General features: G+C 40.4%; 1 protein-coding gene across 7 annotated transcripts in view; it reads right to left on the bottom strand.

Annotated features, from left to right (window-relative positions):
* The window catches only part of LOC149845802 (GTP-binding protein Era-like protein), an 83,480-nt gene that overhangs the window by 28,042 nt on the left and 38,062 nt on the right, over positions 1–17,376 (bottom strand). For all 7 annotated transcript variants that reach the window (XM_089996021.1, XM_089996017.1, XM_089996019.1 and 4 more), the window contains exons 6-7: positions 7,719–7,817; positions 7,457–7,558 (exon numbers count right to left, since the gene is read on the bottom strand). In XM_089996021.1, coding sequence (XP_089852147.1) covers positions 7,457–7,558; positions 7,719–7,817 — 201 coding nt within the window. The remainder of the gene's footprint in view (positions 1–7,456; positions 7,559–7,718; positions 7,818–17,376) is intronic.

Genomic DNA, 17,376 nt, shown 5'->3' with positions numbered 1-17,376 from the left:
AGAGAGCAGGGAGGGGAATCGACCCCTCCCCCACCATCAAAGGGAGCAGGGAGTAGGGAGGAGGTTGTGCCCCTCCCCTGCTAAAGGTGGTGCAGGGAGGGGGTTCGACCCCTCCCTTGGCCACAGGGAGGGGGTTCGACCCCTCCCTTGGCCGCAGGGAGGGCTCGGCCCCTCCCTTGCCTACAAGGGTGCAAGGAGAGAAAAATGAACGAAGAAGAGGAGGAGGAGGCGCGTACCTAGAGGGTTGCCGGAGGGAAGGTCGTCGGCGTGCGAGCGTCGCCGGAGGCCGCTGCTCTGCAAACGAAAGAAGAGGGGGAGAGGGGGCCGGGTACCGAGAGAGATACGAGAGAGCGAGAGGCGGTGGCGAGGGTGCAAAGAGAGAGAGAGAGAGAGAGAGAGAGAGAGAGAGAGAGAAAACGGGAGAACAGAGGGGAAGGAGGCTTCGAGAAACCTCCCCCCCCTTGTCGTTGCGTGCTTTTATAAGCATGCAAACAACTAACACCTGACGGATCTGGGTCGGGTCCTGGTCTGGATCCGGCCCGGGTCCAAATAATTTTTTTTATTTTATTTTTTTGTGGGTTTTACAATGGCTTATAGGGATACTGAGAGATTAGGGGTAGATATCTCTACCACGACACTTCTGTGACAAAAAATTTACAATCTGTATTGCAAATGATCCAGTACATCATGAATGTATGAAGCACATTGTTATTGAGTGTTATTTCTTCAAGAAAAGATTGAGAAGATTTTTAAGGTGATATACACTCATATAGGAAACCAGCTGACAGATATTCTAATGAGAGCATTGTGCAAAGAAAAATCATGATGATCTCATGAGCAAGTTGGGAATGATAGATATCTTCCATCCCAACTTGAGGGGGGCTTTTATAAGATAGGGATCTATTTTTGTCTCTATTTATATTCAATGTGTCTCATCACGCTTGCACACAGACTGCATATACTCTCTGTGAAGAGGGCAGTTTTTCTTATTGTACCCATGCATAAAGTAATTAGAAAAGGAAGGGGGTAGGTCAAGCTCTCAACTCCACTTTTTTCTCCATCTCCTCCTCTCTTCTTTCTCTTCTCTTCCTCTTCGCTTTTTCTCTTTATATTTTTCTTAATTTTTTTGGCTTGAGAGTGTAGGAAATTACTAAAAATGTAGTAGCAGGTTGTAGAACAAAAAATTATGGGTAATTCGCTTGTCAATGTTTCTTCTCTAAACAAGGGATGTGCCCAAGATTTGTAGAGTTTAACATTGCATACAGATACAATCATCCTATGTTTAAATTTGTCCATCACCCCAACCAACCTTCCCACATCTCCAAGCCTATTTTCCATTTTAAAGAAGGGGGCCAGCTACTATGCAAGCTGATCTGACATTATTTCTTCTATGTAAGAATGGCCGCCAATTATCTTCTTTGCAATAAGACACCATCATTTAATTGAAAGGCATATTAAGGTACCAATCCTTCTTATTTCTAAACCATGCAAATGGTACCCGAATGCTGGATGAACCCACACTACATGTAATAACCGGGGAAAAAAAAACTTATAAGCTTGGATTCGGGTCGGATCCGGACTCGGACCCGACCCGACCCGAAGCCAATTGAGGCACCGCCTCTCGTGTATTTTGAAGACAGTGAGGCAGGGGTTACAAAGAGAACCCCCGTCCCCTTCTTCCTCTCTTGTTCTCTTTCCCTCTCAGCCTCCCCCGACTCCCATCTCTTTGCTCTTTCCTCCCGACCCTCTCTCGTTGGAACTCACCATCGGAGCCGACCACCTTCGACATCCACGACCGTTGCCGGAGACCTCCTCCGCTGTCGCTGACGCCGGCGACCTCCAGGTATGCAACCCTCGCCCCTTCTCTCTCCTCTGCTCCGTCTCTCTCACGCTGCCGCCAGCAATTGGAGACGCCGGCGACCAACTCTGTCCGGTCGCCTCCTCCTCTCTGAGTTCGGCAGACCTCCCGGCGGCCTCCAAGCTCTGGCGACCGACCATCTCCTCTTGTTTCCCATGCGACCTCGTCGGCTGCGCCAGAGCCCCCGACGTCGAAGTTTTCAACCATCGCCGCCTGAGTTCCTCGTTGTTGCCGACCACCGAGCCTCGACGACCTCTGTCGTCGTCGACTCGCCGCCGGCCACCACCCTCCTTTTCTCTGTTGTGTGGGTGCCAGCAACCCCTCTGCTTTCGTCACCTTCGTCCCGGGTGCTGCAGACGTCGGCGATCGGAGTCGCCGGCGACCTTCGACTGCACCACCGTCGTTGGCCATCTCACTCTTCGAGCTGGCATCAGCGACTCGCCGTCAGCCACCATCTGCTCCCTCTTGGTTGTGTTTCCGGACGATCGCCGTCGTCAGGCACCCTCTCCCCTGATCTCCTTTTTCTTTCCTATCACCGGCAGGGAGCTTCGCTCCCTGTGTCGGCTCGGCTTTCTGGGAGGGGGCGTCGCTCCCCTGCCTCTAACAGGTTTTTTGGCAGGGGCTTCGCCCCTGCCTCTTTCCGTTTTTCCGGCAAGGGACACAAAGCCCCTTGCCTTCTGTTGTTTTTGGCAGAGGGTTCTGCCCCCCTGCCTCTTGTGGTCTTCTGTCAGGGAACTCTGCCCCCTACCCCCATCCTGTTTCCGACAAGAGGCTTCGTCCCCCCTGCCTTGTGTTTCTCGGTAGGGGGAGAGGTCCCCCTACCTTTGTTTTGCTTCTCGGTAGGGGGTTTCGCCCCTCTACCTTGATCTTGCTGCCTGTCTCGTTTCCAGCAGAGGGATGCGCCCCCTGTCCTGCTTCCTGTTGAGGCAGGTTCAGCAGGGAGTCTCTGCTCCCTCCCCTACCTCCCCCTTAGTGGCTTGCAGGGAAGGGCCTCGCCTCCTTGCTCTCTTAGCAGGCAGGGCAAAGCCTCCTTCGTTGTCTTCTTCAGGCAAGGGTACAGCCCCCTACCTCCTTGTTTCTCGCTGACAGCAGGTCGGTAGGGGCTCGCAACCCCAACCCCTGTCCTTGCTTCTTGCGTTTATGGCAGGTGTGCAAGGGCACGATGCCCCTGCTTCTGCTTCCTTCGCGTTAGGTCAGTGGCAATGACTCTGACATTCTGTTTTGGTCTTAGTGTGCTAAGATTGTCACTTTTGCAGCTCGTACGATAGATCCCGCTCGCGCTCCGCGACCCGAGCCGTCCATCGCGTACACCCGCAGACGCCAACCAGCTTGCAACTCTTCAAGATAGGGGAAGATTGCACAGAAGACTTGGACAATTGAATTGAGTTCAATTAACTAAAAAGGACAATTAAATAAATATATATGCATATATATATCATATATATTTATACGAGTAAGCATTTAACTCAAGGACGCAGTTTCGTGATCCTTGTCCTTTACTTTGCCGTCGCGCATCGCGCAAAGGTTCTGCGTTGCACTCCTGCTTACAGTCCTTTACTTTGCCGTCGTGTATCGCGCAAAGGTTTTGTGTTGCACTCCTGCTTACAGCCTTTACTTTGTCGTCGCGTATCGCGCAAAGGTTTTGTGTTGCACTCCTGCTTACAGTCTTTACTTTGCTGTGGCGTTTTGCGCCTAGGCTCTTGCTTTTGCAATGTGTTATTATTGCCTTGCTATTGCAGATGACGCTCAGGTTTTTGCTCATTGCATACGCGTTTGAGGCATCCTCGTGGAGGATGCAAGACACATCTACCACTCTCCCTCTTGCGACAAGAGTTCAGTCGGGAGCAAGCGATACATCCTCGTCTAAGGAGAGGAATATCTCGCAAGGATCTTGGCTCTTCGTGTACGCAGTCCTGCAGAGTCGACTTGAGATTTTAGGGAGCTGCGCAAAAGCATCAAAGACTGCCCAAATTGAAGCATTTAGAAGGATGTGATTGGCTGGTTCTGTTGAGAAACCAGTATCCCGTCTATCGAGGTCGGTATCGAGTCATGCGAGGCATGTAGATACCCCAATAGTGGATGAGGTATCGAGTCAAATGTGGGTACAAGTTGTTGGTTGTTTCAAAAGACAAAGAATGTCAAAGTATAGTTTGAGAAGCATTACATCTTTGTGAAACAGTCCTGTTGAGGCTTCTATTGAGGAGCTATACCCCCTTCATCCTAGAGTACTTGTAGTCGTGCACGACACGTCTAGTACTGCGATGATCGGATGAGACGGTTGTGCGACCTCGAACAGTGTTAAATGCACAATGCTGTAATCACATAAATGGCCTCACATTCGCCTTCACGGGCAAGATGCTCGAGTGGTTTAAAGACCACAGCATAGGATGGGTCGTTAGTTAAGCAACCTCTAATGCACCCATTCGCTTCTGGTTGTTCTGTCAAGGGAGAGAACAGAGTGGTATAAAACTCCAATGGACAGGTTATTAACAACCACCCCACGGGCAATGATCCGGCCTCCCCAATCATTGGAGTTAAGGGAAAAGGGGCTACAATAGTTAGCTTAACACTTCTGCAGAAGTTGGATGCATCCGTGGCACTGCTTATCATCCTTTGAGGAATCCCCTCTCGGCTAAAGTCGTCCCTTTAGGAGCGGACTCAACTAGCTATTCGGGTTATTGAAAATACATAGAATAACAGACGCCCGAACTAGTCTCAGTTGTTTTTACGTTTTGCCTGCGTGTACCCACAGGCCAGTAATATTGAAACATAAAGTTTGTTCACATTGGTCGATTGCTTGCTTGCTCGGTAGTTCAGTATACTACTCGTTGAGCTATGCACGCCTGTCAAGGCGTTACTCTATTTGGTTAAACTACTTACGCAGTTCTTTGCTGAGTAATAACTAGCTTATCATACTAGTTAAATGCTTATAATAATAGCATTATGTCAGTTGCTACATATTAGCATGTGACTTACTTTACCCCTTGGTTGAATTGTTCGGTGCTTATTGTAGTGTAGCACTTGTTGGCTTGCATCTCTTATGATTGATGTGATTGCTTACAGCTCGTAATCTACGAACTGGTGGCAACTAGGATTGATGTGGCCGTTTGTCTTATAAGCTGCTTACATATTGTGATATAACTGCTGTCATATGATTGCTTATCGTGTATAGCTTATGAATGGCTTGCGATGCAATGGTTTATGCCTTACGATTAATTTAATTACTTGTTGATGGACTGAGCCATATTATGGTAATTGTATTATTACGAGCATTACTATGAGTGCTTGTCTTATTCAGTCGTTTTGTTTGGCTGTCAGATAGAGTTAGTTACTCTTCGCCTATAGAATCAACCGGATTGCCATATCTGCGTGTTCTCATGTGTCGTTTACGCATGCTTTGAAGTCCTATTTGAGGATTGTAATAGTGGTTATCGACCCTAAGAGCAGTCATTTGCGTTGATGCGTGTATCGCAATGATTTTCATTAGATATGGCATTTGTTGGGGACCGGCTTCCCAAAGGTTTCGCTGTGAGGGTATGTATGATCAAGACCAGGTGACCCGGCTAGAGTGGTAGATTCTCTGTGAGGATGTACACTATCCACGAACGGGTAGCCGCAAAGACGATGAACTCCTGTGAGGAAGTGTATGGTCCAAGACCAGGTATATCAGCTAGGGCGGTAATTCCTTATGAGGTACATTTTTCAGATCGGGTAATCCGACTAGAGCGGTAGAATCTCTATGAGGATGTACACTGTCCACGAACGGGTAGTCACAAAGACGGTGAACTCCTGTGAGAAAGTGTATGGTCTAAGACCAGGTATACCCTCTAGAGCGGTAATTCCTTGTCAAGTCGTATATCTCCCGGACCGAGCAATCCGACGTGGATCTTGTGTTTTTACTTACCATAAAGAGTTATGGTGAGCTGTGATGATCGTCTGAGATTATTTGAGATAGCCACTTATAAATCTATAGTTTTGGCTTTCTGTTTTAGCATGATTACATGTTGATCCCTGATGTGAGAATCAGATCTTTAGCGATTTTAGATCATGATCATATTTTGGACCTTCTACGGAAGGGTGGGCTTTTTCTGACAAAGTATGACGCCTTAGTGAGTCATAACCGGTGACAGTTGGCCGCGTAAGGCCTTGAGAGATGGGAATAGTTTAATGTGATTCAGGACAAGCGTTTGTTAGAAGTAGTGAAGGCGACAAATGATGACCTGATAATGATTAGATGCAGAAACCCTGTTCTAGGAACGAGAACAAGCTAGTTGCGTGGTGGTTCACAGCCTACGATCAATTGAATCGTATGTTGCGTTTGTCAGTTGCACTACTTACTTGCTTTGAACTGCTTACTTGCTTTGTATTGCTTACTGTTTGCACTACTTACGCATTTGCACTACTTACGTGCTTGCACTACTGACTCGCTTGCACTACTTACTCGCTTGCACTACTTACCCGTTTGTACTGCTTACCTGTTTAACTGCATATCTGCTTTTAACTGCATAATCTGCTGAATTAAACGTACTTAATTCAGTTTCTTGTAGTCTGTCTTGTGCACCTACTAGTTTTTCACGAAACTAACTCATTCTATGGGTACAGGTGATGATTAAGTACACTACGGGCGATGGCGCGATTGCAAGATGGCTTCAAGACTTCTTCTTTCTGCTCTTAGCTCGCGTCCTGGACGTTTTGGGTTTGTAACGGATTTTCCTTGGGATATCCGAATTTGTGAGTTTTGGTTTTTTTAGCTAACGTGCCCAAAGTTGTCAACTTGCCTTCTGTATTAACAAAAGAATAGTCTTTCACTGATTTCATAAACAAACTCTGAAGGAAAGAGATTTTTCTTAATCTCTTGCCTGTTTTCTGAAAGGTTCGCAAGTTTGGAATTTTGGGGCGTTACACCACAAGCTAAGTAATCAAAGGCGCTAGTTGGTGCCTAAGCACCAGCCCCTTAAAAGGCCTAGCCAGGACCAAAAAAATGAAAAACTTACAACAAATTCTTAAAAATAATATAAAATTCATATTCAACACAATTAAGATGGTAAACAACTGAAACTTTAAAAAAAAATATGAATGTATCTAAATAACTAAAAGATAATTGTGTTTCTAATATTCAATTTCATCTAAACAAATATTTGTTTAGCTGCATCACTTAGAGATGCATAAAAGAATAAAAATATAAAAAGCATAAAAATGAGAGAAAACAATGAAACACTTAAATATTTCAAAATACTCAAACACAACATGATTATAATGTTTTAAATATTATAAAAACAAATGTAAAATACCAACCTTGATGCCCCTCCTCCAATCTAGATACTTGTCTAGGCACGTAAGCCTCCTAGGTGGTAGACTTGTGCCGAGCCTAGGTGGCCTAAGCGGGATTTTAACTACATAAACTAAAAAATATAACCCTTGGTTTCTCTAACCCACCTCTTCTACCATGGTTTCTATACAATATTTGGCCAAATTCGATGAGCATAAAAACTCGAGAAAGCATCTTGTTGTTGACATAAGCTTCAGAAAGCAAAACAAGACTTATAGAAACAAGAACCAAATTAATGTTCATGGATGTTTACCTACAGAAGACCATACCTTTCCAATGATAATAATCTTTTGAGAATTTTTTTCAACTACTATCTCAACTTCAATAAAGTCTTTTGAGGTTGGTCGTGTAATATAATTTACAACATTGACCTGCAGAAAACAAAAGACGAACACATAATGATCAGTTCTTCAGAACAGATTCATTAAATATCAAAATTTGCATGAAGTTGAAGTCTCTAGCCTATGCAAGAACTGAAACTAACAAGGCAATAAGTATCAATGATGCCTGAGACTCACTATAGAATGATACCTGACATGCATATGGCACCTCATTTCGATACTGCATGAAGATTTTCTCCCTCACAATTTCAGCTACAAAGAATCTTTCTGGGTGCTCACTCGCAATATCCTAAAATCAAGGGTACAACATAATATTAGTGTGTGTGTGTGTGTGTGTGTGTGGGGGGGGGGGGGGGGGGGGGGGGGAAGAGGAGCTGATTGCCACATGCCATTAGTTCAAGCTTATGCGTAACTTTAAATAGTCCATGCCCATCAAGATGAGTCCTACATATTCAATAACTACAATTCTGCATACAAAACCAAGGTAGCAAGAAAGGGAGGTGGAATCTTGAAGTGAGGGAACTGAGGGCTTTTTAGGTCCATTTGAATTGGGAAGAATGAAATTTGCTAAAATTCAGGAGTCATAATAGCCATACTATAAGATCCTAATAAATATCCAAGATTACATAACAAAGGTTTCTTTGAAAAACACGAATTATTTTTATAATGTTTATTGATACTTTCCAACTACACAATTACAAAACTGGTTTATTGTATACAAATCAGATATGAAGAGAAAAACTAGTATGAGCATTTTAAATCCTATGTAGTCAAATGCGCTAGTCAGCGGACCCCTAAAAGGACTATCATGGACTAGGTAGGACTAGTCATCCTAGTCGAGACCAAAAGATCAAAAAATCAAGAAAATCACAAAAAATACAATATATTGTTAAGATCAATGGCAAACACATGAATATAGTTGTGATGAAGCATAAGTGTAACATATCATAAAATTCATGAAATTTCATAACATTCAATATAAGAACAATACAATGATGAATGAACTAAACAATAAAATTCAAATTCTAACATCATACTTCCTTTAAAATGTCATAACGCATAGAGCATTTCAACAATATCATAAATCATATACATCTCTATGAAAAACAGACAGAAAAACATGTATATATATATACATATATATATAGGGTAACTACAATATGTAAACCTGTCAAACATGTAAACTGGTATGCACCGAGATTTTCATAGGCTTTTTTGTCTAAAATTTCACCGTACAGATGCGATCTAGATGCATGGTTTTATAGAAACAGGCGCTTGGATCATCCGATTACGACGTATAGGAAGGATCTTATAAGGCTTGACAATCAACGGCTCAGAATTTTTATAAATATGCAAAGCATAAAAAATCACTTTTCTTGGTCCGATTACGATGATCCAATAGTCATTTTCAAGCAAATGGACCACGCCAAATGCATCTACAGGGTTAGATTTATAAAAAAAACTATGAAAATCTTTGTTCATACCAGTTTACATGTTCCAGTTTCCCTATATATATATATATATATATATATATATATATATATATATATATATATATATATATATATATATATATATATATATATATGTGTTGTATTGAAATAGGTCCCAAAAGAACAAAGCCACAATATGCCACGGACATACTACCATCATGGCATAAGAGCACAAGGCACTAAGGCCACGAGAGAACACCAAAAAAAAATATTAAAATTTATTATTTTCAAGTAATGCACAAAATATGCATAGTGTACAAGAGGGATTAAGTAAAAGTTTATGCCACCACGAGTTCCAATGTTGATGTAATAGAGAAAGGAAAAGAATAATGTTGAGAGAGCAGTTAAACCCCATGTTATTTTCTGTGTGGGTCACCTCAATCAGCAGCTATATAATGTTAACATTAGAGTTAGACAAATGAGCAGTCTACCCTTGAAAAGAATACAATATGATTGAAGTACAGAAAATACAACAAATGCACAATATACCCTTAGATCAATATAAAATACAACCAGTTATGAGAACATGTCATTCCTAAAAGCCTCCCACAAGCTGTATATATCTTCTTGATGATGGAAAACTTGCCTAATCAAAACTGCTAGAGAGACCCTTGGTGAAAATGTCAGCCACCTGATTTTCTGATTCAACAAACTGTGCATCTGTAATAACCTTATTTTTTTCAGTAATTATTTGAATTTTTTTTAATGCATAATTTGTTTGATTTGGGCCTGGGATCTGTGTTTAGGATCCAGGATCCACAATGGAACTATATATACATATACGTATAAGATTATATATATATATATATAAAAGAAAAGAAAATTTTCTATAAAATAAATGAAACTACGCGAGGACCCGCAGTTGGATCCATTTGGATCCGACCTGCGGATCCATTTCGCAAAGATGTTGCAGATCCATAATCCAGACCGCATCTGGATCCCGGATCTCGATCTCGGATCCGGCCCGCGCCCTGTTAAATGAACGAAAAAAAAGGGGTTATAAGGTTCAGCCGCTACAGGGCTGATGTAAAATCCATGTAAAAAAACAAAAAAAAATTAAATTAACGGAGCCGGGCCGGGTCGGGTCCGGACCCGACCCGGGCCCGTCCTCGTTAGGGTTTTAAAAACCCGACACAGGAGAAAGGGTTTTTAAGAAAACCCTTTCCCCTGTGCGCCACACCTTCCCCGTGCCGCTCCTCCCCCGTCGACTAGATAAGGGAAACCCCTTGAGGGTTTCCCCGAAGATCGCTCCCACCCCTCGAGCTCTTTAAAGAGCAGCGCAGGAGGGCAGGGGGGCGCCTCCCTCTCAAGTCCCCTCTCTTCCGTCCTCGTTCCCTGCACGCGACAACCCCGCCAACGCTTCCTCCTGCTGGTCCGATCGTCGCCGCCACTGCGACCACCGCCGGCGACCTCAAAGGTACGCCTTTTTCCCCTTCTACCAATTCATCTGTGGAATTTACTCCTACTTCTGTCTTTGTCAAGAACCTTCAAACGAAGGAGATGTTCGCTAAAGGAGAGCGACGTGGAAACATGTATGTCTTCAGTGAAGATCCAGCCTCCAGTGTCTTGAAGCCCAAGCCTGATCACCTCTCTGAAAACGTCCTAAGTTTATCCAAATGTAATAAGCCAGATCTCTGGCATTCTCGTCTTGGTCATTGTAGTCAAGTCTTTATTGAAAAGTTAGTGTCCAATGGTTTTCTTTCAGAGTTTGTTTCACTTTCATTAAAGAATAAAATGTGTTCCAGTTGTCAAGTTTGCAAGAGTCATGTACTTCCCTTTCATCAAATAAATAAAAGATCTTTTATCCCTTTTGAGATAATATGCTCTGATGTTTGGGGTCCAGCTCCCAATCCTTCTTCTTCAGGAAGTAAATACTATGTATCTTTTATTGACAGTTTCTCTCGTTTTACCTGGATATTCTTCATGAAACACAAATCAGAGGTTTTTCTTATTTTTCGTCACTTTCATGCCTATGTTAAAAATCAATTCTCCCAAAATATTCAAATTCTCCAGTGTGATGGAGGTGGTGAGTATTCCTCCAAAGAATTTTTAGATTTTCTCCAAGATAATGGGATACATCGTAGAGTTTCTTGCCCGTATACTCCACAACAAAATGGAATTGCTGAACGTAAACACAGACATATTGTGGAAAGTGCAATGAGTATGATGCATGGTTGTAATTTGCCTATCAACCTTTGGACAAAAGCTTTTCACACTGCCACTCATGTGATAAATCGTCTTCCTATGCCTATCCTTGAAAATCAGTCTCCCTATTATGTTTTCTTAAGAATACAGCCTAATTATGATGAGTTACGAGTTTTTGGATGCACATGTTATGTACATGTTGACAAATCCATGAGAAACAAATTTCAAGACAAAGCCTCTATATGCCAGTTTGTAGGTTATGCAGATGAACACAAGGGGTACGGGTGTTATGACCACATCAATAAGAAGAACAGAATTTCCAGAAATGTTGTCTTTGATGAAAGTAGCTTTCCAGAAAATAAAGCCAACTATGATCGTGAATGATCATGCATATATTTCAAGGTTAATTAACATTAAAATATGCATGTTTTAATGAAAAAAATGTTTTAAAACCCCAAGTTTATGCTAGTTTTCGTTAAATGAGCTAAAATGATTTCAAAACAGAAAATGTGTGAAAAATAGCTTTATTTGTATATTTTAGTACATATTTTAATGTTTGATATTAATATAGTAGTTTAGTTTTAGTTTTCAATAAAAATAAAAATAAAAAAATTAGAGAAAAATAGTTTTATATTGTTAATAAAATCATTTTAGTTTGTTTTTTTTAGAAAAGAAAAAAAAAATTAATAGTTAGAGTAGTTTTAATTTTTTTTTTAAATGAGTTTCTTTGTAAAATAAATAAGTTTTGTTTTCAAAGTTTTAAATTTTTGAAAATTTCTAAACAAACCGGTGTAACCGGTTTGGGTTTTTTTAAAAAAAAAACTGAAAAGAATCTGTAACAAACTGGTGAACCGGTTTGCTTGTTTTTAAAACTAAACAGAAACAAACCGGTTCAAACCGGTTTGTTTGCTGTTAAAAACCCAAAAAAATGAAAAATCACTGGTCTTCACCATTTGCGCCAGACCCTGCTTCTTTTCCCCTCTTTCCCTCTCTTCTCTCTCTTCTCACCCTTCTCCACCATCACCGGCCCTTCCTTCCCCTTCTCCCTCTGTAAAACCCAAAAATTTTGAGTATAAAATTTTCCAATTTTTTGCAATTTGGGCCTTGATCCACATTACGGATCTAGGACCCATAAAGGGGGGTAATTAGGATTTATTTATTTGAAACCTCGATTTAATGATAATAATAGATAAATAAAAATTTTCAATTTTAAAAATTTAATCTAATTCGAGGATCCACTTGTGGATCCATTTTAACTTGGGGCCGGGTTGCGGGTCTCGGGTTCGGACCCGAGCCCCACCCCATATTACTACCCTGTTAAGTGAAGAGGGCAACCCGATAAGGGTTGCCCGATAAAACCCTTGCAGGATATGGAAGGGGGGCAGGGGGGGTTACGCAGAGCGTAACGACCCCGCGCCCATCTCGGCAATGAAGGGGGGGCCTGGGGCCGATAAAGGAGGGGAGTGGAGAGGGGGCCTCGCCCTCTTCACTCAGCCTCGTCTCTCTCCCTCGTCTCTCTCCCTGTCTGCGTGAGCGCACCGGAGAAAGAAGAGGTCGCCGGAAAGAAAAAAAACTGCGGCAACCCACAGCCACCGCAGCTTCAGCGAGCCTCCCTCTTCACGCCAGCAGCCGTGAGTGGAGCTTTGGCCACCAGCCACCACCGAAGGCCACGGCAACAGTGAGGTGCGTCAGCCATGATTCCAGCCTCCGATCACCGGAAAGATCGCCAGAAAACCAGCAAAAAAGGTACGGTTCTTCTTCGAACCTGGGTGAGGAATCGAACAGGGGTTCGATTCCATACGTTGATTTGGGGGTTTTCTTGATAAACCCTAAATACCCAAATCAAATTGATTTGGGGGTTTTCTTAATATGCCCTAAATCTTGAAATCGGAACAGTTTGGGGGTCTTTCCTTCCCTTAATTAAGTCATTCTCTAGAAAACAGTAATCGTATATGCTTATGAAAAAAAAATGTTGTTTCATGTTGCTGGCCACCAGTGCATTGGTAGGAGGCGACAGGCCCAGCCGACCCAGTCGGCTGGGAGCTGGCCTGTAACTCGCTTGAAAAAAAAAAAGGGTAAATAATATTCACACGAGTTATGTTATGTATCAAACCTGGGTAATTTTTGGGTTTCTACTTAAATCTGATACGTTGGGTCTCCACTTATTTTCATGTGAATCAAATAGTTAATGAGAATCTGATATGTAACAAAGGCGAAATATTTTTGTTAGCATGAACTTGATTTTAAATTGCTGATTTGCTTAAGCATTGATTAAATGTGTTGTTGAGAGATGGAACACGCATATGTTTTCCTGTGTGTGTGTCGACATATACCACACTCAATCCTGTCATCTTTTTCTGTGTGAACGGGAACCACACATAAATCTGTATAATTTTCTGTGCACGAGAGTGTCAAAAGAAAATTAGGTTCAGCGCGTGTTGTTTTGAGAAATATGTAGATGCACAAGTTCAGATGCATGTGATTAGTTAGAAAAAAAAATATATGGTTTTGATTCCTTGACCTAGAGTTTGTTAAGTTTTAACAGTAATACTGACCGATCTTGGGGCTGACAGATTCGAGGTAGATTCTTGAATCAGCCAATATATATATATATATTTATATATATATATATATTTATATATATATATATATATATATCAGTATATAACCATATGAGTATAAACACTGGATCAGATTTCGAAAGAGGTTTTAACATATTGAAATTTATTTATGATGTCCCAAATGTTAACTTCTTTTGGAACCACAAAATTTACCCGTCTTGAATAGTCAACTAACACTAAACTGAATGATTGTTGCAATTTGTTTTGTTGTAGATATTTAATTCAATCTGATTCTAAAAGGAAATTAAATTTCTGGCATGTACAAGAAACTTGTTTGGAAACTCAAATGGAATCTGAATTTTTGTTGCCTCTAACTTTGTTTAGAAAGTGGAAAAAAAAAACGATTTGTCTTGGACAGTCAACTAAATCTAAGGATAGTAGATGTTGAATTTGAATGATTATAAAATTTTGTATTTTTAGTTGTCATGGTAAAATTTATATGCTTAGTTCAATGTGCATATCTTATGTTCACTGAAATTTTGCAATATCTTATTAAATTGTATAGTGATTGTGTGTGCGGACCACTCATAGGAAGCATGTGTTGCTCATGAAATAGCAAATTGTAAATGCATGTCCATGTATGGGATTGAAGTCTATTAGCCTGTATAATCATGCATAAATATTCTCATGAAACTATGAATGAATGCATGTGTGTTAAGTGATTACATGAAAACACTTAAACATGAATGGTTACACATGCATATGACTACGAAAGCTCATGCACATTGTTAAAATGGTATGAATGAATGTGCATATGGAATTATGTTGGTATGATTGCATACATTGTAAGTTATGATTTTTGCATACGATGCATCGATGGCCTAAATGAACCATCATCGGCCTGGAGAGCCGTGGGTTTGGTTTGTTTTCACGTATGTTTTTCAATGCATCACTTAAACCACATAAGATGGTTTGGCACATTACTACACTGTTCTAGTGGTTTATACGGGCTGGAGTCCCGAATGGGTCCCCGCAAGGAAGGATGCGGGTTTTCACTTTACTTTTGCATATGGTGTTGCAAACTTAAAGAAATTGACTTAATTAAAAATATAATGAATAAGAACAGTGTAATTTACATTCTGGGATATCTCATCTCGAGTATGGGAATCTTGGATATCCAGTCTTGGGGAGACTGTGAGGATACAAAAACTCCGTGTGCGTGGTTGCCCCTGAACCCGATATTGAGGTTCTTCTCCTGGCCACGGTTTTAAGGAGAGCCCGCCACTTTACCCGGGAGTGGTGTGTTAGTCACAGCTGTGAGTTTATGGTACCAATGAAGTGGCACATGTGGGTGTGGGGTGTCCCTTGTGTCCCCGACATTAGATGTGGAGGTCTAATGTTCCGATGGATGGTGTTGTTTCCTGATATCGGTCGAGGGCTAAGTTGGAACCCAGTAATAAAATACAAATTGTGTGTTAAGCTACCCTGTGAACCTACTTGACCTCGGGGTTTGTACCCATTTGGTGTATCCGCGGGCCACGGTAATTAAAAAAGAGGAACTTAAAGATGTGTGCATTTAATAGGGCATGCATATGGAAAGATGGAACTTAAATGAAAGATAACAGAAGAAATCATGCATTGCACATAATCATGCATTTTTCTGTTATGCATTAGATCATGCATGTTTGAATCATTCTTGATATCATTTGGTGGTAGCATATGATTTACTTTGTGAAATCATGCTGAAATGTTTGATTATTTAGTTATTGATATATGACACTGTTTATTGTTCTTGACGGGTGAGTATATGCAATTATTGGTAGTTATGGATATTTAAATGTTGCAAATTTTATATTTGTACTCACTCAAATCACTGCATGAAATCTTATCCATGTTCTTTTTCTCACTTGGTTTCTTTAGAAGTAGCTGTGCTCAGAATTTCGGTTCTGGCACCCTACTTTGTTGGTTTTTCACAGGAATTGGTGGACAGTGAAGTTGGACATGCATCTGGGGATGGATGAGTTATACTTAGGTTTGTCAGCTTCAGTAGAGGACATAATGGCTCTTTCTTTTGTCTTTCAGTTCTTTTAATTTCTGCAATTGTTATTTTACTTTCAGTTGATAAAAACCTTGTCTTTGAAATTTTCTTACTCATTAATAAAAGAGTTTTAGTTGGTTGATATGAATGATAATTGCAACTTCGTTTGTGGTGTGTGGTTATCCAACTGAAATTGGAACTGTAGGGACCCCAGGTCTCTGGGAAGTTTTCCGCAACTCTTAGAAAAAAAAAATATTCCGCATTTTTAAAGGGTCTGGATTGGGGTCGTTACACCCTCTTCCTCTAATGATACTCCCGCCGGTTGTGGTGGTGGAATCGCTTCAGTCCGGCGACGGCGTGGTGGTGGAGGCCGCCATTTCTCTTCTAACCCCTCTGGTACGGTAAGTCATCTTCATTATTCTTCTTCTTCTTCTTCTTCCTCTGATTCCTCATCTGCATCTTCTTCTTCTTCCATTAATTCTGTGTAAAACAGAATAAATAAAAAACAAAAACAAGAGAAATAAAAATAAAAAGAAAAATATAAATCGAATTAGGTATTAGGCATTTGTTTTTTTGTTTCCTGTATTAAGCATCTGCAAATTTGTTCAACCGATTCTATCATTCTGTGTTTGTTTCAGAAAAACAAAAAGAGAAAAAAAAAGACTTTCGATCATTGTTATTTTCCTGTTTTGATTTTTATTTCTTGATTTTTCTTTAGTTTTCTGTGTGTGTCTGATTTCTTGATTCATTAGTTTTCTTTCACTTAGTAATTCTGATTTTCTGTGTGTCATTCATAATTCCTTAGTCTTTTGTGTCTAATGTGTAATTCTGAATATTTTGATCTTTGATTTTCTGATTTTTTTGTTTCACTTCGTTCATTAGTTGTTTTGATTTGAATTCTTGTTTTTTTTTAATCTTGTTTTCATCTTTAGCATAGATCTGATTTTTTATTTTATTTCTTGTTTGCTGTCAATTTTTTTTAATTTCTGTTTTCAATTACGAGTGTTTCTGTTTTCAGTTCAGCAATGTCTTGTTGCTTTCATTCCACGCATGAATTCTTATTTTGTTTCCATTTCTTTTACTTGTTCATTTATTTTGTGTTTGCTTAATTACGTAGTCTTTTTAATTTCTTGTTTGTTCAGTTAAATTTTTCCTGTTGTTAACATTCATGTCATGTTTTTCATTTCCTGTTTTTAAACAATTCAATTCCTGTTTTTCTGTTTTGTCATCTTCCTGTTTTTCAATACATTCATCTAAGCTTAGTTTTTATATTCAATTTCTTGTTCTTTTACATTCTGATTTTCTGATTTTTTACATTTTATTTCCTGTGTACAACTTATTTCCTGTTTTCATCATTTCAATTCTAGATAATATTTTTTAGTCATTTTTCTGTTTTCTTCATTCTCAGCCTGTGTTTTTCTATTTTTCATCACATTAATTCCTGTTTTGCTTAATTTTCAGGTTCAATCAGTAAGTAGTGTAGTGTGTTAGCTGTATAGCATTTAATATTTTTACGTTCTCATTAGGTTGTCATTACATTGGCATTACAAATTTTCAATACTTGTTACTTAGTTGTTTACCTATAATATAAGTTCTTTACGTAGTTTTATC

The sequence above is a fragment of the Nuphar pumila genome, chromosome 2 (genome assembly GCF_984573655.1).
Source record: "Nuphar pumila chromosome 2, dmNupPumi1.hap1.1, whole genome shotgun sequence".
In the NCBI taxonomy this organism is placed as follows: domain Eukaryota; kingdom Viridiplantae; phylum Streptophyta; class Magnoliopsida; order Nymphaeales; family Nymphaeaceae; genus Nuphar; species Nuphar pumila.
Note: the sequence above shows the minus strand (reverse complement) of the source record. Positions and strands in the feature narration are given on the sequence as shown.